At 38.2% G+C, this 27316-nt stretch overlaps 2 protein-coding genes across 12 annotated transcripts in view; one reads left to right on the top strand and one right to left on the bottom strand.

The window, feature by feature from the left end:
- The window catches only part of CEPT1 (choline/ethanolamine phosphotransferase 1), a 36783-nt gene extending 31841 nt beyond the window's left edge, over positions 1-4942 (bottom strand). Inside the window, exon 1 of one of the 5 annotated variants that reach the window (XM_067727231.1) lies at positions 4814-4942. The gene's annotated coding sequence lies outside the window, so the exon portion shown is untranslated. Of the gene's footprint in view, positions 1-4218; positions 4426-4813 lie in introns of those variants that run through there. The other 4 variants (XM_067727232.1, XM_067727228.1, XM_067727230.1 and 1 more) reach the window with 4 other exon arrangements.
- DRAM2 (DNA damage regulated autophagy modulator 2) lies at positions 4843-27041 on the top strand. 7 transcript variants are annotated; one of them, XM_067727236.1, is made up of 11 exons: positions 4843-4978; positions 5177-5222; positions 5600-5725; positions 6681-6744; positions 11640-11784; positions 15381-15448; positions 17316-17455; positions 23749-23926; positions 24439-24521; positions 25505-25597; positions 26106-27041. In XM_067727236.1, exons 5-11 carry the CDS (start codon positions 11654-11656, stop codon positions 26211-26213), a joined length of 801 nt encoding a protein of 266 aa, XP_067583337.1. In that variant the 5' UTR covers positions 4843-4978; positions 5177-5222; positions 5600-5725; positions 6681-6744; positions 11640-11653; the 3' UTR covers positions 26214-27041. The 7 variants fall into 7 exon arrangements, with proteins under 7 accessions (XP_067583337.1, XP_067583334.1, XP_067583335.1 ...); XM_067727233.1 differs by lacking the exon at positions 5177-5222 and having other exon boundaries at positions 4847-4978; positions 5603-5725; XM_067727234.1 differs by lacking the exon at positions 5177-5222 and having other exon boundaries at positions 4847-4978.
- The last annotated feature ends 275 nt before the right edge of the window (positions 27042-27316 follow it).

The raw sequence follows: 27316 nt of genomic DNA, 5'->3' as shown, positions 1-27316 counted from the left end.
AAACTGTTTTAAAGTAATATTTATACAATGTCAAACAACTGGTTACAAAATCATCTTAGATGAAATGACAGAGTGATAACCACCAAAATACTGTACTATAAAGCAGCCAAATTTTCAAAAGTCAAATTGAATGATGTATTTTCATATTTGGTGAGCTATAATCAATCAGCTCTTATGGATTTCCACTTAAAATGGTAATAAAAAGTTTAGCCAACTCAATTTATATTTTATGATTGCAGTGTTCCATTCTCCTATAGTTAAAAAGTGACATATTGAGGATGCTGGCCTGCTTTTGGCACTAAACAGCTACAAGCAACTGATCCTAATGGTTTTAAGTTTGAGCATTTGGCAGGACTATTTGATAAACTGATACCTTCCTTCTAAGTGTTTTCCCCTTCTGACCTAGATTTTTTTTCCCTTCTATTTCTCTTTTAGAAAAATCTACATTTTGACAAACCTTTCTAGATCTAGTCATTATATAATTCATACATTAAAAAAAAGAATATTTCAATTTGGAACACTGTCTCCATGAAGCTTATTAGTAACAAGATTTCAAATAAAAATTCAGATACATGTTGCCACTGACATATATAGTTAGCTACTTTGCTTTCAACAGGTAGCCACAGAGGTTGCTGTCACTACCACAGATCCATCTCCACTGTTCCTTCCTCCCATCACCTGAGACCAGGAGGCTATTGCCACGAAAACCGTATCAGGAGAAAAGAGGCATTTCCGAATTTCAGCAAGTGAAAAGCAAGCATATCAAGGGAGCAGGACAGTGTAGGCTGCTACAATAGAAGAGCAGACTCTATGGAGAGAAAGAGGAAAAGGATGTGAGATGGGAATATGGAAAGGAGGTACAAACATTACAAAAATTACTTTAGCCACTTGAGATTTTTATCTAACGTCAAGCTTATGCCCAAAAGGTTGAGGAGAAAATGTCATTTTACTACCCACACTATAAGGAACGAAAAAATTAATGCAAGAAATTAAAATTATTGCTGGTTAGCCTAGAAACCTAGCCACCAGTCCTAAGTTTTTATGAGAAAATGGATTCCAAGTTTCAAACGCATTCAACCAATATCTGAGTGCAGTAAACAAGACAGACATGGTCCCAGCTCCCATGTCCAATGGGAAAATAACTAAAAGAAGGTAAACAAGCAAATAACATTACACACTGTGATGGGCGCTATGGAGAAAACAAGGTATGGAGCCAGGAAATAGTTGAGGTGCACATTTTATTAGATAAGGTGGTTGAAGACGATGAAGACGAAGCATTTATACCAAATTCAGAGGAAGAGAAGGAGCTAGCCATTCCAAGAGCAAGGGGAAGAACAGTCCAAGAAAGGGAGAACAGGCCCTGACCCAAGAGTGAGCTTATCTTTCTTATTCATACCTCTGGGATCACTATGGCGGGGCAGTAGTAAACCATATGAAAGAGTGGGATAAAATAAAGTTTGAAAAGCCAGACAATGCAGAGGTTTATAGACTTTGGCAAGGAATTAAGATTTTATTCTGATGTTATAGAAAGCCATCAATTAGCTTGAAAAGATTCCTATAATTTTGTAGCACAGCCTATTTGTTAACTGAGGAAATGTTCTGATAAATTGTAACAGTAAAAGTGAGTATTTTAAACGTTTAAAAATTCTCATCACCTGGAATTCAGTTTATGTTAATACTGATCCTATACCTATTGTACTGTCCTATACCTATTGTAACCTTTCCACTTGTAGTCAGCAAATTCCCCTCCTCTGCTATAACCTGGCTCAAATGTGATACTCCTTTCATAGCACTTACCACATTTTGAACTTTTTTGCTAGATGTTGTTGTTTTTTGGTCTTTTCCCCATACTGGTATGTAAGACAAAGGAGTGCAGGGGCCTTGCATGTCTTAATATTCTTTCCCCAGAATCCCAGACCATACCTAACATCAGGTAGGTAATCAGTACTTATTTGTGGAACAATGAACAAATATGGTTCATCTAGTATTTAATGAACACCTAGTTGCTCTAGACCCCTGAGGAAACAGAAGGATTGAAATATGCCATCCATGCTCTCAAGCTCAAAGTAGTGGTGGGGAGTCTTGTAAACAGCTAAGTTATACTGTGAACAAACTGTTGTGGGAGTCCAGAGGAGGGGGCACCTATGGTCTACCCAAATTCTTCTTTGTGCAGGCACGAATATTTATATGAAAAGTCCAACAAAGGTACAAAAAATAAAATCAGAGATATTTAATGAATACCTTTACTAAAATTATACAAAATTCGTGGACCTTAAATCTATGATGTAGAACATCTGTGCTTATAGCAGCTGAGGATAATAGCATGCTGCCTACATTATTCCTGTGTTCAGCACTGGGGAACACCTGACAAGTATCACACTAAAAAAGGAATCTCCAACTGCTCAGCAGAGCATAAGGTAAGCTTACACAATATCCAACCTGTAGTGTGAAATTCCAAATTCCCATCCTCCCATGTCTAAGGGTTCCAAGTTTTGAGCTGTGCTGATTCAGCAGTATGTTTATAGTCCTCTCACAGGAACTGGTGACTACACAGCTCTTTCCACTTTTATGGCACGACTAGAGGAAAATACTAATGGTGAACAATATTTGGGAGGCAGAGCAAATTATAAAAAGCAAGTTAAAAAAAAACTAATAGGATCACAGGATTACATTCAGCATTATCTAACAAGTGATACACAGAACAAGTTAGCAAAAACAAAAGCCTTTTCAGCAGACTTGGAAGCTAAAACAGTACTGTGTAACACAATTTAGATCTACTGTTTTGCTGAAGTGAAATCTTGCATTCCTTAAAAAAAAAGGAAGCAACTTCCTCCAGAAACAAACAAACAAAGCCAAAGCCTAACATTTTGTGGATTATTTTCCTATTCCCTTGAAAGAGACAGCACAGCGTGACCCTCAAAAAGAACATCACCGGCACTTTAGCCAGCTTAAAGAAGTCTACTGCTGCCTAGAAAACACATTGACTATGCAATAAAATATAACTGCGGTTATAAAACAAGTTTACAGTTAAATAACAAATATATAATAGTGTTTATAACGTAAATTTTAAGAGACTGGGTGTGGGAGAGGAAGAAGAATGAAGTTATGAAACCACAATTGTAAATATTCAATAATAATCTATTAACTGGACAACAAATAAAGACACCTCTGTCAGAACAGGTTAATACAAGAGGCATATTTATCTAGCTTATTTCTTAAATGGCAGGGTTGTAAAGACAAGTTGTACAAGGGGCTTCTGACTAGCTTTTGCTCAGCACAAAACAAATATGTAGCAAACTGCTTTTAGAACTTCGTTTTCTGGAATTTTACGTGAACGCCAATGGTTCTAAAGTCCTAACGCCCTAAATGCCTTCACCAGTCTTACTTGGGTTGTTACTCAATTCAACACCTCCACTGAACACATGCCTACTAGTATGAGAGTAGAAACCGAATCTTTATTCTTTGTTCACATACAAGACACTAACATTTGTTTAAAGATAATTATGAATTTGCCTACTACCGTAACAAGGATTCATCAATGAACTGAGACTTCAAGCAAAATTATATATTAATACCAATGATGCAAAACGTCAAAAATGACACAAAAACGCCAAGCACCGAATTGGAGAAAAAACAAGTTAAACGTAAAGATCCCATTCATCCAGTATTCTTGGAATACCGGCAAAGACTAGCAAACCCTCCTGTCCTTTCTCCTTCCAAGAATACTGCTGAAATAAGCCCTAGCTGGCAACCTCAGAGCTTGTCAATATATCCTGAAATTTCTAGAAAAGTTGCTGACCAAGAAGTGCGGCCCTAGCCACGAATCACCAGCACCGTATTCCAAAGGGAAGGCAAATCCGGCACAGGAAGTAATACGTTTGTGGACCTGGCAGCACCTGAGCAGGAGGGTGTGGACCTGAGAGCCAAGGTCGGTTCCGCGCGGGCAGCGCCCTCGGCCCGCCCAGTCCGGGCCGCCGAGGTTTTCCCCACCCCGACTCCCAGCACAGCAGCCCCCGGACTCTACCGCTGGCAATGCCCCATATCAATCTCTCCATCCGGGGCCATAGGAGCAGTCGCCCCTCGCCCTCCCCACAAGCGAGCGCGAGGCAGGACTGCGTTTGCCTCGCGCGAGTCCATACACAGCTATATTCCAATGCCCCACCCCAGAGCTTGCAGCCATCTCTCCAGCCCTCCTGAGAGTCGTGTCCCCGGACATACGCTTCACACCCTGGCCGTTTTCCAAAGACCGAGCCCCGCAGCCTTACCCCGGCCCCCAAAGGCACACCCCTGGAAACAGACCTCCGCCTCCAGCCGACTGAGTGACTCTGATCCGCGGCAGCACATTCACGACACTTTCGCGATTGCCGTAAAGGGATATAGGGTCGGAACAGGAGGCGGCGCGAGCGCGCACCCCCTAGTGGTGAGCGCGCCCCAGGGCCGGCTTAGCTGCTCGGGTGCGCGCTTCTGGGCCTCTGTCCTGCTGGCAGCCTCCGGAGCCGGCAGTCCGTACAGGCAGGGACATCCAAGCAAGGTAGGCCAAAAAGGGGATGAGGACCGGCCCTAGTTCCCACTAAGGGGTGTGTATCAGAGAATGGAATCGGGCGAGTAGGGAAGCGGACGCTGCCGGGAGCTCTCCACCCCCGCGGTGGACGCGCGAGTCGCGTGCCAGCTCGCCCTGCCTCCAAAGACTACGCTGTGCGACGCGCGGGAGAGGGACCAGGTGCTGGCCAGAGCCGCAGGCGGGCTGCGAGGGGGCCTTGGGGAGGGGGGGGCGGGAGTGGGTGCAGGCTGGGCTCAGGTCTCCGCTACTCACCTTTACGTCCGGGTTCTTGCTCTCTCCCCCCAGCTCCCCTCCTCTCCGCGCCCCGTTTGCCCCAAGCCCGACCGAGCTCTGCCTCTCGCATCTTTTCCCGGCACCAAACAACGCGTTAATCCAGCTCTTCGTCCGAGTGCTTCGCGCTTCCGGAAGAAGGCAGCGGTGAGTGTAAATAATTCTTTGGTTTTATTTGTTTTAAGCGGTTACCGAGAACCTTAGCCCCAGTCCCACGAAACACAGTGGTTGAGTATGCATTCCCTTTGTCACTCCTGGGCTCAGATTCCTTTTTGCGGGGTTGGGGGGAGAAGGGGGAGGAAGGTTTGAAATTGAGGTACGTGGTGACCTTGTGTTTACTCGAAGCTCAAGTCTACGCGGAGTTTTGTCGCGGGAAGCCCAATACAGAAAGGTAAATGGCTGGTCCTTTGTATCCTCACAACCGTGCTTACATTAGGATACATTTACAAAACACCACATTTTCCTAGTTCTCCCAATTTAAATTTGTAAATCAGTACCCAAATGCAGCTCTAATTTGCCGTGCATCATCAGATTCTCCCCGACTTCTCTCCCTGTAACATTTGATCCAACTTGTAAAACAGTTACTTAATTTTCTAGACTATTTAATTTTTAACCGTTACGAGAATATTACATTTGTTAGAAGGCCAAATTAGAGTTTCGAAAAATAACCATTTACTATTATGCTTTGCATTGGGCATGATTCTGTGTACCTAGGGCTTTATTTCTTCACTTGGAATATCCAGAATTTACTTTTTTATTGTTCCTAAGCAGTCACCACTTAGAGGAGACAGCGTAAGGAATTCATCTTTTCACTGGTGGCATTTAAATATTGGTGAAATTCAAAAATTGTGACTGCAGTTCTGATTCACGGATCTTCAAGGAAAGCAGAGATAGGTGAGCGATGCAAGAACATTTTGTTAAACACTTTCACTACTATATGAAGGTTATTCCTGCATATTTTCAAATATCTTGAAAAGTTTCTTAAATTGTTAACCATTAAAATTCTAATTTTGCTTGGCTGGCAGTTAGCCAGCCAAGCTTCCAGCTTTCCAGTGTGATGATACATAGGCAATAGTAGTCTTCCTCACCTAGTCGGTGCACTTAAATTTCTCAGTAGTCCTTAGCAAACTGGTAAACTATTTCAAGCCCTGCTTTTCCTCTAAATTGTCAGTTTAGATAACTAGAACCCTCAAAGCCTAAGGAGATAGGAATCCAAGATGATTCACATATACAAAGAATGAAGTGTTGTCATTCCCCATCCCTGTGGCTAATTGTGGTTGTACAAATCACCTTTCATTATTATATTGTATGCTTACTCTGTACTACTCTAAGGAACAGAGCTACCTTACAAATCAGAATACTGAAACTCAGAGAAGCTAAGTAACTTGCCAGAAATCATACAGCTGGGATGTGATAAAGCTAGGATTTGCACTTAGATAAATCTGATCTTACAGCTGTGTTCTTTCCATTGCATCACAGGGACTAGTCAGTGCTTTATTTGGCTTAATAATAAGCTATCATTCTTTCCTCATTATTGTCTTTCCTTCTGTGGGAAGGAACTCAGTGTTTTTCATTTTATTTTATCCTTTTTGAGATCAGCGAAAGATGTCTAATGTGAGAAAGGATGAGAAAATTGATATCCCAGATTTAAAATATTATTTAATTCCAGATGGTACATCATTATAAAATACACAAGTGTCAACTCTTTAAAGAAAAAGAGAAAACGTTAATAATACTATAGCATAGTGTTCTATCCATGAACAATATTGGTGCATTGACTTGAAATTTTACATGTTTTAAAAGCCTGTGGGTCGAAACAACCTCTATTTTCTTTGTGTGTGGATTTCAGGATTTACAAAAGGTGCAGTTTTGGGCAGATTTGAAGACTGGGATTTTGAGAACTTGTAAAACAGGTAATTTGTCTTTTACATTCTAAAAGAGGAACAAACATTTATTGACCATCTATGAGAGCATCTTTACATATATTATCTTATTTAGTTCTTGAATAAACCTCTCTGAAGCGGGTATTGTTTTAGACCATTTACTGAAAGTTACCGGTATCAGCAATGTGTTTAGGTTCTTTACTTGTGCTATGTCAGTGTAATTCCTGCAATAATTATCCAGCTTAGTCCAATAGAACTTTTCCACGATGATGGAAATGTACCATATTTTCACCATCCTATATGGTAGCCACTAGACACCTGTGGCTTTTGAGCACTTGAAATGTGTCTAGTACAACTGAGGAACTGAAATTTTAAATTTTATTTTATTTTAATCAATTGAAATTTTAATTTAAATAGCTACATGTGGCTAGTGGTGACTATATTAGACAGTGCAGCTTTTACCAATAATATTATTGCCATTTTTCAAAGGAGAAACTGGTTCAGAGAAATTAATGAAGTTTGCCCAAGTTTGCACAATTTTATTTAAAAAAACGTTTTTGAGCAGAAAAATGTTTTAGGACTGTTAATTTGGCAGTGCACATAGAATGGATGGATGGGAAGAAAAAAATAGGCCAAGAGAATTGAGAATCTGATTTGAGTGTTTACACTGGCAACTAGGAAGAAGAATGGTTGCCAATGACTGAAGGTAGAAATGCCGTCATTTAGCGACAACATGTGAGGGCTTTGGATGAGAAAACCTAAGGTTACTCTGAGGGCTTAGAATCTGGATAGCCTGAAAAAACGGTAGTACGAACAGATCTTCCTCCACTTACAATGGGATTATGTCTCAATAAACCCATTGTACGCTGAAAACATCATAAGTTGAAAATGCATTTAATACATATAACCTACAGGAACATGGTAGCTTAGCCTAGCCCACCTTAAACTTGCTCAAAACACATTAGTCTACAATTGGGCAAAATCGTCTAATACAAAGCCCATTTTATAATAAGGTGCTGAATATCTCATGTAATTTATTGAATTCTGTACTGAAAGTGAAAAACAGAATGGTTGTCTGGGTACAGAATGGTGGTAAGTGTATCGGTTGTTTACCCTTGTGATTTTTGTGTCTGCCTGGGAGCTGCATCTCGCTGTCACAAGAATATTGTACTGCATATCATTAGCCTGGGAAAAGGTCAAAATTCAAAGTAAGGTTTCGATTGAATGTTTATTGCTTTTGCATCATCATAAAGCGGAAAAATTCTAAGTTGAACTGTCGTTAAGTCAGGGATCTCCTGTACTGTTAACTGAAATGGAAAAATAATGAACCTTTTTGGGGTTTATGAGAATTTGGTTTGGGTTATTGAGTAATTTTTATGAGCAAGGCCCTCTTCTCTGCTTGGGCAGAGAAGTGAAATCCCTCACCAAGGATTTTATCCACTTCAGACACCCTCCCAAACTTTTATACTCTAGAAGATAATGAGCTGTAAGAGATGTGCAAATCAAATGTTCTCAGAGGAAGGGGTGTTTATTTCCAGATGCAAAGGGATTAGGGAAGGTTGTGTGTGGAAGATGGTATTTCAGCTTGATTTTGAAGAATAGGAAGGATTTGGACATGAAAAAACAATTAAAGGAAGAGGTCATGTGGGAATTCCCTGGTTGCCTCATGGTTAGAATACCCGGCTTTCACTGCAGTGGCCAGGTTCAATCCCTGGTCGGGAAACTGAGATCCCCGTGAGCTGTGTGGGGTGGCCAAAAAAAGTAAAATAAAATAAAATAGGCTCTCCCATTCTCCCTAGAGGAAGACAGTGCTTTCCCTCAACTTTGAAATGAACCATCGCCTACTTGTCCCTCCAGTGAAATCCTCTGACATCTATCTCTACCACTCCTACTCTCTTCTCTGACATTATCTACTACTCTGGAACCTGGCTGGGACCATTCCTTCCAACATACCTGAGACTAATGCGACCCACAGAATTCTGGGAGTTGTAGTGTTTGTTTGTTTGTTTTAAAAAAAAAGAGGTCATACTTCTAGCAATGGGGTGGACAAAATGTTTTGAAAATCCCTTTTGCCAAAACACCGAAATGCTGAATATATTAGCCTTGTAAATGCATAGCAGTTCACGTAGGAAAGAAACATTCTCAGGACTAAAAAGTCGAAGAGAGCTGACACCAGAGTAGTAAACCAGTAGTGTGTCTCTTTTGGGGCCTTTGAAATAAAGTACAATCAAAGGTAAATGATAAGCTCCCCCTGCTCACCACCCAAGGTAGAGAGATAGAATTCATACCCCTTTGACCTCCCAGGTGTACAACTTCCAGAGACACTATTCACATGATACAGTTTGTGTAGATGATGCCTGTGTGTCAGGGGATGACTTTTTCATAAAAAGTAAAATGTAAATATTTCTACTTGAAATTGTACAACTCATGGCCTTGGAGAACCACCTCCCCCCAAATCAGCCAGGACGCTCAAAAATCTATACACTCAGTGAAAGGTGGGCTAGGAAAAATACCTCCTTCCTGGCAAAGGGGGATCACTAAGAAATTTGTTCATTTTCACCACAGCTCCAGGTGGGGGAATAAAGATACCACATAAGAACTTGAAACTACAGGGCCTGTCATCACTCAGATTCATGGTTCAAATTTACTTATCTACATGGTCTAAAAAACCTGGAAGCCAAGAAATTAAAAGTCGGCCCAGGTTCGTAATGTGCCAGAGTGCTTGGCAAAAGTAAATACAGACCCTCCCTGGAATGATTCACCCTTAATCTAAGCCTCTTAGAATACTCCCAGTTAAGATCATCCAAACAGGAGCTCATAGTCAAAAACAGAAAAACACATGTACAAGGGCTGGCAGAACCAACAAATACGGAACTAGACTCCTAAAGATTTTAGAATCGAATTTATCAGAAACAGGGCTTCCCTGGTGGCGCAGTGGTTGAGAGTCCACCTGCCGATGCAGGGGACACGGGTTCGTGCCCCAGTCCGGGAAGATCCACATGCTGCGGAACGGCTGGGCCCGCGAGCCATGGCCGCTGAGCCTGCGCATCTGGAGCCTGTGCTCCGCAACGGGAGAGGCCCCAACAGTGAGAGGCCCGCATACCGCAAAAACAAAAACAAAAACAACAACGACAAAAAACAAAATAACATTTAAAGAAATGAAGGGAGAAACATGAAAGATTTTAGAAGTTAATCAAAATTTATTGAAATTGAGAATTATTGTCCCATAAACTTATGTTGGGGAAAGTCCTATAGGAACTTGGCAAGGAACTGTCATGATTAGCTAAACAGAAGAGTAAAATTGATGGAATGTTAAGGGCTGACAGGAAAAAAAAAAAACAGAAAAGAGATTATGACAATTCAGACAGGAAATTACTCAAATCAAGTTTATAATGGTGACTTTAGGGATAAAGGAAAAGAAACTTATTTGGCAAGATTTAAATGTACATATTTTAGCAGCAAGTCAGATGATCAGAGTAAATGACAAGTACAAGTCAAAAATGGCTGAGGTTTTATTATCTGGAAGGTCAGTCTGAGATGAGGAAGCTGAGCATATTGGAGGATTGTGGAGATTAGAATTGTAAGTTTTTACAGAGTCCTTGGGAAATACTAAATTTCAGTCCATCACACTATGAAAAAATACGCCTCCAAATACGAAATTATTTTCACATGCGTAGGAGTAATTTCTTATAATTTGAAAATATTTCTGTATTTATTCTTTTTAATTAAGTGCATGCAAATACATTAATATTTTCTAATTCATATTATTGACCTCTTATTACTTACTAACATCGTCAGTCTGGAATTTAAGGGAGAAAATGGTGATAAGTGGTATGTGTATGTGTAGGCCCTTTCAAGTTTATTGAGGAAGAGAGAACCAAACAAGCGAGTAACAGTTAAGTGTGATGAATGACCTGGTTGGGAAAGTGAGCCTGCTGTTGGGAACAAAGCAGGTACACTCAGCTGAAGCTAGAAGAGCTGAGGCTTGAAAATGTATAGCAGTTAACTGGTGGTAGTGGGGCAGGAGGGGTGACACCATAGTAGTCTAGTCATCCAGGCAAAACAACGTGCACCAAGTTTCAAAGGTGTGCAAGAGGGCATGACACACTTGACGATCTGAAAGAAGTTTGCTGCGGCAGTATAGCATGGTGATTGGTGTTAGACTGGAACTGCCTGAGTTTGAGTCCGGTCTCTACTGCAGCCCTATGACCTTGGGCAGTTCTCTTAACCTCTGTAATTCTGTTGTGAGGAGTAAACGAGATCATGTATTTAAGGTGTTTAGTAGCCTTGCTGACACAGTAAACACTGTGTTTGCTTTTGTAATGATGATGAAGATGATGATAGCTAGGGCAAGGAACTAGGAGCAGACAGAACTGGTGGGAGAGGAATACAGAAAGGTTAAGTAGAGATTGGACAACAAAAAGACCTTATAGACATGTTAAGGAGGAAGGACAATTTATAAGGGCATAGGGGAGGCACTAAGAGGTTCTTTGGAGGAGAATAAAGTGGTCAGGTTGGTATTTTAGAATTAGAAGGCTCATTCTGATTTTTAAAGTCAAGTCTAGGTGGTTATAATAATTATCTGGTCAAGAAATGATGGTGGTTTAAGTAGGGTAGTGGCAGTGAAGATGGGGAGAACGAGTAGATTTGAGGAAATTTAGGAGGTGGAATAAACAGTCCTTGGTACTTGGTTGTGTGTGGAAAGATGGGGGAGAAAGATAGTGTCTAGATATGGCAAGTGGGTGAATCTTGGTTCCATTAACTGAGAAGCTGAAGGAGAGCAGGTGTCAGTAGATGGTGTGGGAGCCGATGAGAAGTGAAACAGCTGAGGATGATAAGTACAAGGTTGTGGGATGGGATGGCTAAAGCAGAATAGATGAAATACGTGTGAATAATCTTTTCTAATTTGTTTTTCTCTGCTTCAGGAGACGTGTTTGAGATGTGGTGGTTTCAGCAAGGCCTCAGTTTCCTTCCTTCAGCCCTTGTAATTTGGACGGCTGCTGCTTTCATATTTTCATATATCACTGCTATAACACTTCACCATGTTGACCCTGTTTTGCCTTATATCAGGTCAGTGAAATGTATTCTTTTATGGAGAATGGTATGTCTCATTCGTATTTTAACATTGAACCCAACATTCAATTTTAACATTTTAAAATTCAACTTTTATGTTTGATATTACAACAGTGAAAGGGACATAAAAAGGAAGTTGTATTTGGCTCTTTCTATGTGATAGAGAAATGTGGAGACAGAGGGCTAAGGTTCATTTAGTGAATTGTGACACCTCAGTGCCTTGTCTTCCAAATAACTATTTGAGGTCTCAGAAGACAGAATTGGAATTATTCTCCCCTTACCATTAAAAAATGCTAGAGCAACGATAATAATATTAAAAAATAATGATAATGACAAACATTAATTGATCCACTTACTGTGTACAAGGTAATGTTCTAAGCATTCTTCAGGTCTTAAATAATTGAATCCTTACAGCCACCCTTTGAGGCAGGGACTATTACCCCCAGTTGGTAGAGGAGGAAATAAGGTCCAGGGAGATTAAGTTGTTTGTCCAAGGGCACATGACTCAGTAATTAATGGAACCAAGATTCAGTTTGACTGGACCATTTGATTCTAGAGACTGTGCTCTTACTCTTTTTTTTTTTTTTAACATCTTTAATGGCGTATAATTGCTTTACAATGGTGTGTTAGTTTCTGCTTTATAACAAAGTGAATCAGTTATACATATACATATGTTCCCATATCTCTTCCCTTTTGCATCTCCCTCCCTCCCACCCTCCCTATCCCACCCCTCCAGGCGGTCACAAAGCACCGAGCTGATCTATGACATGTTGCCTAGATCTTTCTGACACATTAAGTATCTAAATTTATTGATACTAGTTTTGAAATTTCAAAACTACTCATGATATAAGTATGGGTACTCAGTTGCATGTGCTATGTCCATAACCCTCTTTCCCCCCCCAATTATAAAGGCAATATGTGCTTATTATAACAAATTTTAAACACTATTAGAGTGATTATAAAAATAAAAAGTGAAAGACTCTTCCAGCCTCCCTCTAGTTCCTGCCCTTCCAGAGGTGATTAATGGTTTGGTTGATTTCCTTCCAGAGTTTGTTTTGTTTTGTTGTTTGTTGTAGTTGTTTCATTTATTTATTTGTTTACCTTCTGAAAAATAACCTTTCCAACACAGAAAATAGTGAACTTTTAAAGGATGATAAACCAAAAGGCTAAATTTATCTTCTTTAAATGTCAAGAAGAGGTCAGGGCATTGCCATTACATTTGTTGTTACCGCTGTGGTATGGCGTAGCACAAAGGACACCAACAAATTGAGTCCACTTTGGGAAGATTTACAAAATCCAAAGGTATTTTAGAATTTAAGTTTCCAGTTCTAGGAATAATTTTGATAAGTAGTCACCTCTGTTTACCACTCTGCTAGAGGGACATGCAGCTTAAGGAGCCAGTTCATTCTTTAGTAACTCCAGGAGAGCATACATATTCCTGAGCGTCCTTCAGCATTTTTATTTCCCCTTAGAGAACTTGTCTGTTTGAGTTCTTTTTCACTTTCAGTTCTCTAATGGTACTGCATGTGATTCTCTGATCAATATGACCCCAGGCACTTCCTTTTCTGTCTCTGTCCTTCTACCTTTTAACTTTTTTGCAAATGAACTTAGTATTGTTGCACGGGGAACTTTCTCCAACATTCTAATATATTTAAATTCAGTGGTTGAGTTAGACTAGGTACTCTGCAGAATTCCTTTCAGTTCATAGACCCTACCTAAAAGGCTTAATTATTAAAGTCCCCAAAAGACATAACCAAATATAAATTTCACTTCAAAGACAATTCACAATTCAAAGACAATTCCACTGCAAGTGTGCTTCAGGTGTTCTCTTAGTTCAAGTAGTGAATGCTCAAGTAGGGTGCATGAGACTAGCCACTGGGGTATAAGAAGAATTTTTTAGAACTTCTATGTATTTTTGATTTCAAAATATTTAAACTTACATTTGGGAATTCCCTGACAGTCTAGTGGTTAGGACTCCACACTCTCACTGCTGAGGGCCTGAGTTCAATTCCTGGTCAGGGAACTAAAATCCCACAAGCCACTCGGTGCGGCCAAAAAAAAAAAAAAACTATTTAAACTTATATTTAGTATATGTATAATAATATGATAAATAACATATAATGATGATCAGACAATTTTTTTTTTGACGGTGTGTGATCAAAATAGTTTGATGACTACTGGGTTGAAGTGCGATGCTGATGGGTGTTTTCACTTCTAGGCCAGTTTGTCATTCCGATCCAGAGCACACTTAGCCAGCCATCTTGGAAGTGCGTGCTGTTATTTACTTATGGGGTAATCCAAAACAGGAGCATCATTTGGAATATGACTGTTAAAATTATGGATTTTTTTCTGATTATAAGAATAATACATATGCATTATTCTTGAAAACTTGAAAGGTAGAAGGAACGACAACAACGAAACGTAATCCGCACTCCCTGAAAGTGATCAAGAGTAACAAAATCTTTTGTGTCTGAAGAAACATTTTAGAGTGGGAAGGAGCAATCCTTAGAATTCATATTTGATGCTTTACTTTTCCTAAACCTAATCCAAATGTTCGCCAAATCTTATTGATTCCTTAGCGGATATGACTTTCCATTTCTTTTTTATTCCCATTACATTGTCTGAATTGAGATCCTTCTTACCTCTTTCCTATAGTACTTCAATTTGAGGCTAAAGAGTTTGTCTTTTTAATCTTTTCAGTAGTTTGAGAGAAGGGGAAGGAACTAACATTTACTGGGTGTCTCTTGTGTGTCTGCTGCTGTGCTAGACACTTCACATGCACGACCACAGTTTTGTTTCCTCATGTTGATCTGATGAGGCTGGGAGGGAATTGATAGCCCCATTTCACAGATAGGGAACCATCTGAGGTATATAAAAGAATGTTCTCAAGGTTCCCCAGTTAGTAGTAAATGGTGGACTATTAATCAGGATCTATGCATTTCACCCTGCGCTGAAAGACAGGCATGTAACAGACATATTGCAGCAGAGCGTCATCTGTGATTTTAATAGAAGTCTGGACTGAGAGCTGTGTGAGTCAGCAAGGCTGTCTTGAGTGGAATCTCTAGAAGGGTAAGGGCTTGGTCTCTTGTACTTACCACTGTGTTCCTGTCCCTAAAATGCTGTCTGACAATGCTGGTAGGTGCTTGATAAATATTTTTTAAAATTAATCAGGAAACGATTAGGTGTTAATTGAATTATAGGCGAGAATAACAGATGCCAAAAGAATCATGAAAGGTCCTTTGGTGTTTAGAGAATATTCAGATGAGACAGGTAAACGTGCCGCCTGACTGATGTAAGTTAATAATGCAGCCTTAACATAAATAAGGATAGCTTTTTTATCAATTCATAGTGATTTCTATTATGTGAAAAAGAAATAACCTTAAGTGATATAAGAAAAAGGTGAACAAGGCAATTATTGCGAGCTCAAATTATCATGTTCTTATTATAACATTATGTAAGAGTTGAGCTCATAGATTTATAAAAAGATAAAGGATTTGAAATAACCCCTTTTGTTTCTTATCCCTTAGAAGAAATACATGTGTATACTAAATCTAATATGAGAAATCCTCATACCTTTTTTTTTTTTCTTTCAGTGACACTGGTACGGTAGCTCCAGAAAAATGCTTGTTTGGGGCAATGTTAAATATTGCTGCAGTTTTATGTAAGTAGTGAGAGTGGTTTTAACAATCAAAATTAATAGCTGAATTGCCCTTTTCTTCTTTCAACACTGTTGGGTTATTTATTTTACTTTCTGGTTACAATTGAAGGAATGTTATCACTAAATCATTGATCACAGATATGTTTCTTTTAAAGTAAAAATAATTTCTAGAAATGCTAAATTATGGAAATCTTTTAAAAATACCTATAAGGCTATTTGACTACTATAGAAATAGAACTTGTAAAGTATAACCAAATATACTTGCTTATAGAAGTTGTAAAGTATAACCAAATATTCCTTGAGGCCCTAAGTGGATTTCTTAAGCAACCAATAAAGGACAAAGAGCTGTAAACACACTGACCACAGCTGACCCCAACAAAATTCCTTTATGATAAACACTTCAGAAGTTTGAGAATAGCTGTGGAACCGTGTTTTGATTTTTGAGTGATATTCTAATGCCAAAGAAATTGAGTTCTACTACAGTATTTTACATTCCTGTTCATTATTTTTTTGAAATTAATTAATTAATTTATGTATTTTTGGCTGTGTTAGATCTTCGTTGCTGCACGTGGGCTTTCTCTAGTTGCGGCTAGTGGGGGCTACTCTTTGTTGCGGTGCACGGGCTTCTCACTGCTGTGGCTGCTCTTGTTGTGGAGCCTGGGCTTGAGGCACATGGGCTTCAGTAGCTGTGGCACTCAGGCTCCATATTTGTGGCACACAGGCTTAGTTGCTCCATGGAATGTGAGATCTTCCCGGACCAGGGATGGAACCCGTGTCCCCTGCATTGGCAGGTGCATTCTTAACCACTGCGCCACCAGGGAAGTCCCTGAACCAATTTTTTTATTAATGGTTTACTAAAATAATACTTCTTCCATCAGTCGTGATTGTTTAAAATATTTGCATGTTTCCATATGATGTTTATTATTTGGTCAGGTAAAACATTGAAGTTAAAAAAATGATTCTTAAACAATAAGGACAGTCAAGTGGGTTTTATTTTTCTGTGTAACTGACAGCTATATCTGATTGAGCCAAGTTGTAGTAATTTGAAATAAAATGAAATGGGAGCAAGGCAAATAATCCTTCGGTGTTTTTTGCCTTTCATTTTATATGTGTTCTAGAACTAATTACTTTATATTTTAATGCTAATCATATAGAATATTTTGTGTTTTATGTAAAATTTATTTCTAGAGACTTTCAGAAAACATCAAACTTAATTTCTTAAATTTTTGCTAAATTTTTTAAAAATAAATAAATAAATTTATTTATTTATTTTTGGCTGCATTGGGTCTTCGTTGCTGTGCGTGGGCTTTCCCTAGTTGCGGCGAGCGGAGGCTACTCTTCGTTTTAGTACGCGGGCTTCTCATTGCGGTGGCTTCTCTTGCTGAGGAGCATGGGCTCTAGGTGCACGGGCTTCAGTAGTTGTGGCATGCTGGCTCAGTAGTTGTGGCTCGTGGGTTCTAGAGCACAGGCTTGGTAGTTGTGGCGCACAGGCTTAGTTGCTCCGTGGCATGTGGGATCTTCCCAGACCAGGGCTCCAACCTGTGTCCCCTGCATTGGCAGGCAGATTCTTAACCACTGTGCCGCCAGGGAAGCCCTTTCCTAAATATTTTTAATATGAGGGCTATGGGAGGCAAACGACTTGCTCAGTCACACAGAGGTAGCGGTAGTTTCACAATGCAACTTTAAAAGTTCTTTAAAATCTACAGCCGTTTTTTTGTTTGTTTGTTTTTTTATTGTTTTTTCTTCTATCAGATTAGCTTTAAAAGGAAACTATGTTTCTGGATAGCAGTGACCTTTGTGAGCTCTTTATTGGCAACTTTATTCCTTAGTTATTTATTACTTTGTTGTTTTTCCGATTATCTCTTCCCAGGCATTGCGACCATTTATGTTCGTTATAAGCAAGTTCATGCTCTGAATCCTGAAGAGAGTCGTATCATCAAATTAAACAAGGCTGGCCTTGTACTTGGATTACTGAGTTGTTTAGGACTTTCTATTGTGGCAAACTTCCAGGTTTGTGTTTTAGCTCAGCACAGGTATTTTCCTGAAGTACATAAAAATACATGCTAAGAAAGAAAACCTGAAAGATTCAGTTACATGTAGTTATTGTTTTTTGCCTTAACAAAATGGAATCCACTGCCTTTAAATTACTTGACCCTCTTAGAAATTAGAAAAATTCATTCTCAGTAATCTTCTGAACAAATACAAATTATTATAACTTTTTAAAGATCCTCAGGACTCTTTACTTACTAGATTCTTTATTACTACTTAGTTGGAAATTACTCCAAGACCAGAGAGAATTGACATAAATTATAAGTGACACAATTACAGACTTAAACTCTTTTTTTATTATGCCTAACAAGTCACACTCATTTACCTCTTTTATATTCTTGTTTAGATGTTCCTGTTTATTGCCTGCATCCCTAGGTGCCCAGCCACTTAAATGAGGAAGTCAAGGGAGGAGCTATAGCTTTTCCAGTTTTTTTCTCAGGGAATTCTTTATGTTAAGGTAGCAGTCAGCCTTCAGCAAATATTTGTAAAGTCTCCACGTTCCTTTCTACTGACATTCTTTCAGAGGAGTCTTTGGTAATACCAGCTGCATCCTAAGCATATGGTGCTTTTTTTATTAATCCCTGCAGTCTTTAGAGTTTCAGTCTATACATTTGGTAACCTGTTTCGACATCTAGTAGCTATTCAGACATACAAACACACCCTCATCATACAAATACATGTATAAAGGCATATTCCATCTCTCTTTTTTATTCAAAGTTCTCCATTCCTATAATGCTTCTGATTGAATGCTCCTATTTTTCAGTTTTTTAGTAATGGTTAATACTAGTAAACTCTTTAAGTATAATCCAAGTGGATATTAGGGTAATGCTTGCTGCTATGACGAAGTCCAAAATTTCAGTGGCTTAACACAATTGAAGTTTGTTTAATTTTTATTGGAGTATGGTTGCTTTATAATGTTGTGTTAGCCGCCACTGCACAACAAAATGAATCAGCCCTACACATACAGCACAATTGAAGTTTATTTCTTACATACATGCATCCAGTGCAGGTATTTTTGGTTGATAGATGGCCTTCCTCCCACAGTGATTTAAGGCCCAGACACTGTCCATCTTTGGGCCCTGCAATTCCCTAAAACTCTGTGGTCTTCTGCATCTAGCTGCCTGAAACAGTCAAAGAGAACATGCACAATTCACCCCTACTTCTTAGAAACTTGGACCTGGCAGTGACTCGCATCATTCCACTGGCATTCCTTTTTGCTAGATGTAAGAGGGGCTGGGAAATGTAATCTTGCTGGGCATCAGTTCCCAGGGCAACTCTATGCTATGGAAGGGACACAAAAACTTTTGTGGACAACTAGCTAGCTGTCTACCACAAATAGGGTCCTGCTTTCCCTAATCAGTTTGTATAGCTCAGTGTTTAAAAAAGTCATTTGGAGGTTTTTAGTATATGGATAGTGATTCTTTGCTCCAGTTATCCCTTGATCAGTTTAACAATATCTCATGACTGTATGGTAAAAATGGATTCCAAAGTGACCTCCACATATAGCATACTACTCCTGTTAGTAACTAATACTTTTTTACACAGTCCAGTAAATTCCAATGGCAGTTCCTAATAGCACCCATTGCAAATTATTGCTGGACCCTATTTATAAGCAGACCCTGTAGCATTACCTACATATCAAACAGTTCTCCTTCCTTCCTTTCTAATGTAAACTTTCACTGCTTATTTAAAGTGGTGAATGCATTGTCTCTTTCTCCTGTCCCCACTTCTCTCTTGCAGAGACAAACTCTAGTTGATTCATATATGGAAAAATTGTACACAAACCAGGTCTATAAATGGTTTACAGTTAGAGAGCTTAACTTGGAAGAGAGGCAAGAACTTTGTTTTAAAGTAGGGACTTGTTGGTTTTATCTCTTAAATATTTCTTGAAAACATCTGCTTCTCTCCATTTTCATTTCTATTGTCTCTGCCATCTCCTTCTCAACCAGTTTAGATTTCATCACCTCTCCTCTGGATTACTGCCCTAGCCTCCCTAATAGTTCCTCTGCATTCACTGTTACATCCCTTTAATTTGATGCCTCAGCCAAAGTAATCTTTTGGAAATATATGTACACCTCATTCTGTTTCCTTGTACCACTGTTTAAAGCTCACAGGTCCAAGGTCACATGAAAAGAGATAGAATCAAGAGAGCAAAAAATAATTTGTTAAACTGCCAAACTGCTTAATTAACTCAAAGGTCTTCTGTGATCTGGCTACTTTCTACCTGTCTGGCCTCATTCTACATCATTCCCCTCCTAATATTGTACATAACACGGGGTCTTTCTGTGTTCCTTAAATAAGACTGGTTTACTCTGTTTCATACATTGTTTCTTCTGTTGCACATTCCACAGCCCCAAGCCTAAATAGATGTAGGCAGACTATATTTCCTCAGGGAAGTCTTTTTTTGTCAATAGATTTCCTCCTATATATTTCAGGTTTTCTTTCTTTATGTTCTCCAGGCCTCTGGAAACTAATTCTGTGCAGCACTTTTTATAGTCTAATTTTTTATCTATGTTTTTTAGATTTATTTAAAAAAATTTTAGTTGATATATTTCCACTAATTATAGCTCAGTGGTTTTGTTCACCATTGTATATCCAGCACCTAACAGAGTACTTAGCACAAAAACTCTGACTTAAAAAAATACATATTTAATTTCTTTGAAAACAAGTGTGTATAAAAACACGCAGCAAGGGACTTCCCTGGTGACCCAGTGGTTAGGACTCTGCACTTTCACTGCTGAGGGCCCGGGTTCAGTCCCTGGTCGGGGAAGTAAGATCCTGCAAGCCTCACAGCCACAAGAAAAAAAAACATGCAGCAAAACAAATATGTGTCCTCAGTGCCTAGGAATATTTCCCTTCCTAATGTCTACTGAAATAAAAACGTACAACGTGAGGGATGTGAGTTGCAGTTTTATTGGGGACTTACTGAGGACGATAGCCCGGAGGCAGCCTCTGAGATAGCTCTGAGAGACTGCTCCAAAGAGGTTAAGGGGGGAGGTCAGCATATATGTGTTATTGGAGAAAGGGTACGTGCTGTCAAACACACATCTCAGTAGAAGGTCTCTGCTAGTCACAAGGCACAGATATCTTAGTTAATGATCTTAGTGCTTTTCTAAGTATGGGAAGAAGCAAGAAATTGGGTTCATAAAATTGTCTCCTGAAAACATCTAACTGTCTGAAGGCCTGTTCTGCCAGTTTCCACAGAGCAGAGTGCCTCATTCCTGATCTCTGCCCTGAGCTCCTTTCAGAGTATGTTGAAGGTCAGTGACTACCGTGGCTAATGACTCAATCCTTGTAGGGCCAGATGGCGAGCGACATTCTTTAGTTGGCACTAGGATATTCATCCTCAAGGAAACTTGAAAGGGATAACTAGGCAGAAATCGATGTTAATTTTCTAGGGCTGTCATAACAAAATACTACAATTTGGGTGGCTTAAAAATAACAGAAATCTATTCTCTCAGAGTTCAGGAGGCCAGAATTCTGATATCAAGGTGTTGGTAGGGTTGGTTCCTTTTTGGGGGCTCAGAGGGAGAATCTATTCCATGTCTCTCTCCCAGCTTCTAATAATTCTTGGCATTTCTTGGCTTGTGGCAACATAACTCTATAATTTATGCCTCTGTTGTCACATGACATTCTCCCTTCCTAGAAAATTTATCCTCATGGAGACTTTGGAAGGAATAAAGATTAGTTCTTAAATTTTGTTAACTGCTTTTAGGTGAAGATTACAGGCCACTCAATACATAGTTTTTAAGTTCTATAGCAAACATTTGCCCCTGACCACACATATCTCTGTAATTTCTCTGTCTTTGTCAAAGAATACCTTTTTGTCTTTGTTAAATGATATATTTTTAAAGAAGATAAAATCGTGACTTTTGTACATGTCAAAGATTGTATTTAATTTACTAATGAGAGGAATAGTAGGTAATACAAACCACTTCAAAAGAGAAATCAAAGTACCACACATTTATAGTCAGATAAGGAATGCTCAAATGAATTTACAGATAGATGCAAAGCTAGCGAAACTGATCATTATTCACAGAGTGATAGTCAATTTCATTCAATAGGACACAATATGCATTTCTATTCATATGGATTATTTGTGTTATTATGCATTTTCAATAAGTTAACTTTTGTCTATACACATAATATCCATCATTGCACAAGTTCTCTCTGCAAAATAGCCTAATCAAAGACAAATAAAATTCACTTTTCTGTAGAACCATTCCCAGAGGCTCTAGTATTCCATTGAAAGAATAATCTCTTGCCCGTTTCAAGATCTTTTGCTGTTTTCCTAGTCTCTAAAATGACAAAATTGAGTGGATTAAGCAGAAGTGCTGGCCAGTTAAAACCAGTTTTATATACCTCTCTTTTGATTATAAAAATACAGTAGTAAATGCTCTCCATTCTTTATTTTTCTTTTTAACTACAGGATTTTGTTGATGGAACTGTGTACTGATCACATGTGGGCATTGGTCAGGCTATATCTGTATTTAGCTTCATCAATATATGAATGAAAAACATTGCCTGCCATTTCCGTAAACAAAGGGTATTGCAGCCATCAAGCCACTACAGCCACCCGGGCAGTGAGCCCTGAGGAAACTCAGGATGGAGACAGATGGGTGGCCTGCAGCCACCCACCAACGGTACACCCTGAGGGGACTCAGGATGGGGCTGGATACTGGCCCTAGACAGCTAAGGTGCTTATCAATGGAATGATTTCAGTGAGCCCCGACTCTTGCATCTTCCCAAACAGAAAAGCACAAAATTAATTTGAGATACCTGGTTTTCTTTAATTAACGGTAATCTTCTTTGTTGTAAAACTCCTATATGTCCTGGCTCCTCCCTTTTGTCTTGAAGCAGTCCCTTAGAGCCATGTGAGAGGCTGCCTCTTGGGCTTGAAGTCTTCAGAAAGTCTGCCAAATAAAATATAATTCTCAACTTTTAGGTTGTGTTTTTTTTTCTCTTCAGTCAACAAATATATGCGAGAATATTTTTAAGGAGAAAAATTCACCCATATTCTTGCTCTTAGCCCTAAAATAGTCAGTTTCGTTTTTGCAGCCTTTATCCATATATCTACATATATAGGTAAATTCACATGAACCAAGAAGATATTACCATTTTGTATTATGTTTTATGGGTGCTGAATGTTTTTTTTTTCTTTGTTACCCAGAGTGGTAGTAACAATGACTTTTTTCCCCTTCCCAATGCTCATAACTTATTGCCAGTTAAAACACCCCAAACCTTATCGAAGTAGCACTTTCTCTCTCCAAAAGGAAACCAATGCCATTGGCAAATAAATTGTTACCTTTTCTTTCTTTTTTTTTTTTTAACATCTTTATTGGGGTATAATTGCTTTACAATGGTGTGTGAGTTTCTGCTTTATAACCTTTTATTTCTTTATACTAGAAACTTCTTGTACCTTCAACTAAAAAAGTGAACTCTATGTGAATTAGCGCAGTTGATTGTAGAAGGAGGGAACCAACCCCTAACCTAACCTCTCTTCTCCTGTTACCTTCGTCATACCCTCTTTACCAAGTGCTGCATAGTACCTTCTCAAGCAAATGACATACAGACAGCATCAGTTTAGAAAAATACAGTTCAACCAAAGGCCTTTGATAGTAGAATTTTTGGTGAACTACTGTCATCACTTTTAAACAGGGACATATAGAGTAAAATGTAAATGGATACTGATAAGAGTAAGGCAAAGGAAAAAAATTAATTAAAAAGTGAAAACAAAGAGTAAGGTAAAGGAGAAGATAACTACAATTTATGGTAATCCCTCATTGTATAATTTATCAAAACCAATCAAACTAGAGACAAGGGGGGATGTTTTAATTTGTTGAGCCTTTAAATTGCATTTAGATTTTAATTAGGTTTAAGTTGAGACTCCCTACCCCCTGCATTCCCAAGCATCCTAGTCTTCTTTAACTTGTTCTACTCTTTCTATAACCCATATCACCATTTAGTATACTATGGAATTTACTTATTTCTAAAGTTTATTATTTAATGTGTAAATGAATAATTACTATCATGTTTTCAGTAGTAGCATATGAAGTAATATGGATTACTGTAATTCTCAGGTTTATGCTGAGTACTGAGGGAAAATTACTTCAGGAAATAATTTGTAGAATCTGCAGAGCTTTTCCACTCAGTGAATGTCCTATTGAAATCGCTGGGCTTGTGCTTTTAAATATTGTGTTGTCGATGCGTTTGGGGTTTCTTTTATTTACTTATTTCTTCCTTTTACTTCTCAGAAAACCACCTTTTTTGCTGTACATGTATGTGGAGCTGTGCTCACCTTTGGCATGGGCTCATTATACATGTTTGTTCAGACTATCCTTTCCTACCAAATGCAGCCCAAAATTCACGGCAAACAAGTCTTCTGGATCAGACTACTGTTGGTTATCTGGTGTGGAGTAAGTGCATTTAGCAGTATCCTTTGCTGTAGAATGTGGCTACACTTGGAATTGAATAACAAAACTTAAGTGAACATTGTTGGCATATTGTAAGTAGGCCTTTTGTGGGTGATATTCTTGGGTTTAGTAAACCCTAAATCAAAGAATTTGAAACGTGAAATTCAAATATTTACATGGGACCTAGTGACTGAGCTAGAAACAAAGATAATGTCTAGCCTAGTCATACTTACTTCAAAGACAGGAAGGATTAGTTAGTGCCCTCCTTGAGAACAGTTATGTAGCAAAAGCTTATGATAGAACTAATGAATTATTGAGCAAAGAGGGATTGACTATGCATCATAGTAATCTTCTGGGCACATTTTAAATTTTACTACTGCCATGTAACATGATGTCTTCAAGAAATGGGTTTGGACCTTGGAAACAAATGTATGTGTAATCCTTTTATATCTTTAAAGAGATTTTTGTTTTGTTTTAAATTAAACTTACAGGTCTTCCCTGAGATTCTTCCTTGACTTACTTTTTTTACAGTGCTGACTTGTTCATCACTTTTGTACAGTGGCAGTTTTGGTGCTGATATAGTACAGAAACTCCATTGGAATCCTGAGGACAAAGTAAGAACTGAGAGTCTATAAAACTTAGTTTTATAGTAAAGATGACTGTTTTGGTTGATTTTGATGTATTTTTCATTTCACTACTAACAATAAAAGTTTTTCAGTAGAAGAATCAGTTATGTCTTAGGATTATTTTCTATAAATGATAGAGTTTATGTAGAACCATCCACATTCTCCTGTCACTTTGTGGTCTGTGAACATTTTCAAACTCTGAAGAGAATTGTGATGGCAAAGAGTTTTCTCAGAAATTGACTTCTCTAAAGGTGGATATAGTATGCAGTATACCTGACTGAAATCTTTTATTAGTAGAATACTTGTTTTCTGAATTGAAAAAAATTTCTTTTCCTACTTTTTGTTATCTGGAAGTTTATTATTATGGACTCTGCATTTGGGTTCCAATATAGTGGATATCTGAATGGACATAGCATCTCTGATACTGAGAAAAAGCGAGGTGGGACATATACTTGAATAGGTAATAAAATGAGTCCATCTGTTTTCACAAACCACTCAGGTGGCATTTTATTTTAAATTATTTTTAAAGAATCAGCCCTAGATAGGACATGTTTGTGAGAATGACTAAATGAAATAATTTACTAGGTTCTCCTAATTAGAATCCATATATTATTTAATGCTCAAAAAATAGCACTAAGTTTATCATGAGCATCGTTTACTTAAACTTTTTTTAGTGGCATTTAATGACTCGTGGCTTTGGGAAAGGTAGTAACTTCTTGGTTGTAGGGTAGAGGTTCTCCTGTCTTAGTTATTCAAATGAAAATTTTACTTGCTGTGGATGAAACTATGATAGATCATTTAGGACTATTTCTAATGTCTGCCTTTAATTCTAGAGATATGTTAAATAAATCAGGGGTTGATATTCAGAACACAGATTGGTTTATAAATATTACAGGTTTTTTATTTGAGAAAAATTATAGATCATTTGAATGAAATTTCATAGAATTACTCTTTTTTTGTTGTCACTTAAGGGTTATGTGCTTCACATGATCACTACTGCAGCAGAATGGTCTATGTCACTTTCCTTCTTCGGTTTTTTCCTGACTTACATTCGTGATTTTCAGGTAAGGAAATGTAGAATTAGATTTATGCAGTCAAACCTCCTTCAGGTGGAATAAGAAAGCTTTCTATAGCAACTCTTGCCTTTTCGAAAATTAACTTCTTAAGCAGTGATGCTGGAAGAGGAACTTCTCAGGTGAATTGTTTCTGTGTTTCGAGAAATAGTGTTTTGTTAGCAAGGTCCAGTCTTGAAAATAGGGTTGTAAAACAACTGAATTTGCAGAAATTCAGAGAACTTTTATCAACTCTGCCTACATTTACATAGGCCATCCTCAACATTTAGTTTTACCGATTCCTCATAGAAACCAAAGAACACCAAGGAACTTCTGAGGAAAGAAGCTTATTTTTCCCATTTCTGTTGGTACTACAGCAGTACAACAGCTGTCTCTCTCTTGTTACTCATTAGAATTGATTTACATTCCTAATCCCAAAAGGTATTCCTCAGAAAATATTGAACATGTGATCTGTCTTTAAGGAGCAAACTTCTGTATGTAATGTTCTTTTCTGTTCCAGAAAATTTCTTTACGGGTAGAAGCCACTTTACATGGATTAACCCTCTATGACACTGCTCCTTGCCCTATTAACAATGAACGAACACGGCTACTTTCCAGAGATGTATGATGAAAGGACAAAATATACCTATGGTGATTATGATTCTCAGGGATTGGGGAAATATTCATGAAAGTTACTTATTCTGCTCTGAAATTTTCAACCAGTTAATCAAGGCTGACAGTGATATCAAAGAATCCTGATAATCAAGAGACATGAATTAAGCCATTTGGTGTTGTTTTAAAGGATATCTTCAAGAGGACCGTGAAAAAACATTTATGCCTATACTTTTTTATCCCAGAAAATAAAACCAAAGGACTACAAAATTGTAGATTTTTTTCTACTTTTTTAAGAGAAACAACCAGAAATGCACCAAGCAGTCTGCAAAATCCAGCTTTTCACATTTTAAAAAACATTACAAATCATATTTTGTTTGGAGCACTTATGTGAGATATGTTTCAGGACCCCAAATAATCAGCAGTGCTCAACAGCTCCTTTAAAATTGAGTTTTGAAGTAATAGTTTTACCATATTAATACATTTCTTATAGTCTTTATAAAATTTATTTCGTCTGGAATCCAACTTTAAAGGGAAGCAGACCTGAATTCATGTGAGCACTTTTATTGCTTAAGCTTTGCACAAGAGATTCTGTAGATATTGATTTGATTCCTGCCACAAGGCCAGATAGTATGCTAACTGGTGTATACACATGCTTGTGATAGTTTCATGAAGCTTAGTCTCTGATACGAGATTTTAATTACTAATGAATGAGAAAAGTAGCTATAGGTAAATTTACTCCAGTTGTGTTTTGCATAAGACAATGGTTAGTGTTCCTACACAAGTCTGAGAAGTTTGTGAATAACAGTAAGTATAATTAAAATAAAAGTCACCTCAAACTGCACTCAAGAGTGAAGATTTTCATTTATAGCAAATTATAATTACTTGAAAAAGCAGCCTTGAACAGGCAAATGGTGAGCCTTTTTTAATGGGATGTGATCTTTATATTATACAACCCAAATTCTAAAGGACAATATCAGCAATCCAGAAAAACTAGGTACAGAATAATTGTGATACATGCATCTACCAAAATAATTTTCTTTCTCTCTGGTCATGCAAGTGATTGGATAGCTTCTACTTGGATCCTTATCTGTGCAGATAGAGAATGGTTTACAGATG

This window comes from Pseudorca crassidens, chromosome 2 (assembly GCF_039906515.1).
Source record: "Pseudorca crassidens isolate mPseCra1 chromosome 2, mPseCra1.hap1, whole genome shotgun sequence".
Lineage (NCBI taxonomy): Eukaryota > Metazoa > Chordata > Mammalia > Artiodactyla > Delphinidae > Pseudorca > Pseudorca crassidens.
Note: the sequence above shows the minus strand (reverse complement) of the source record. Positions and strands in the feature narration are given on the sequence as shown.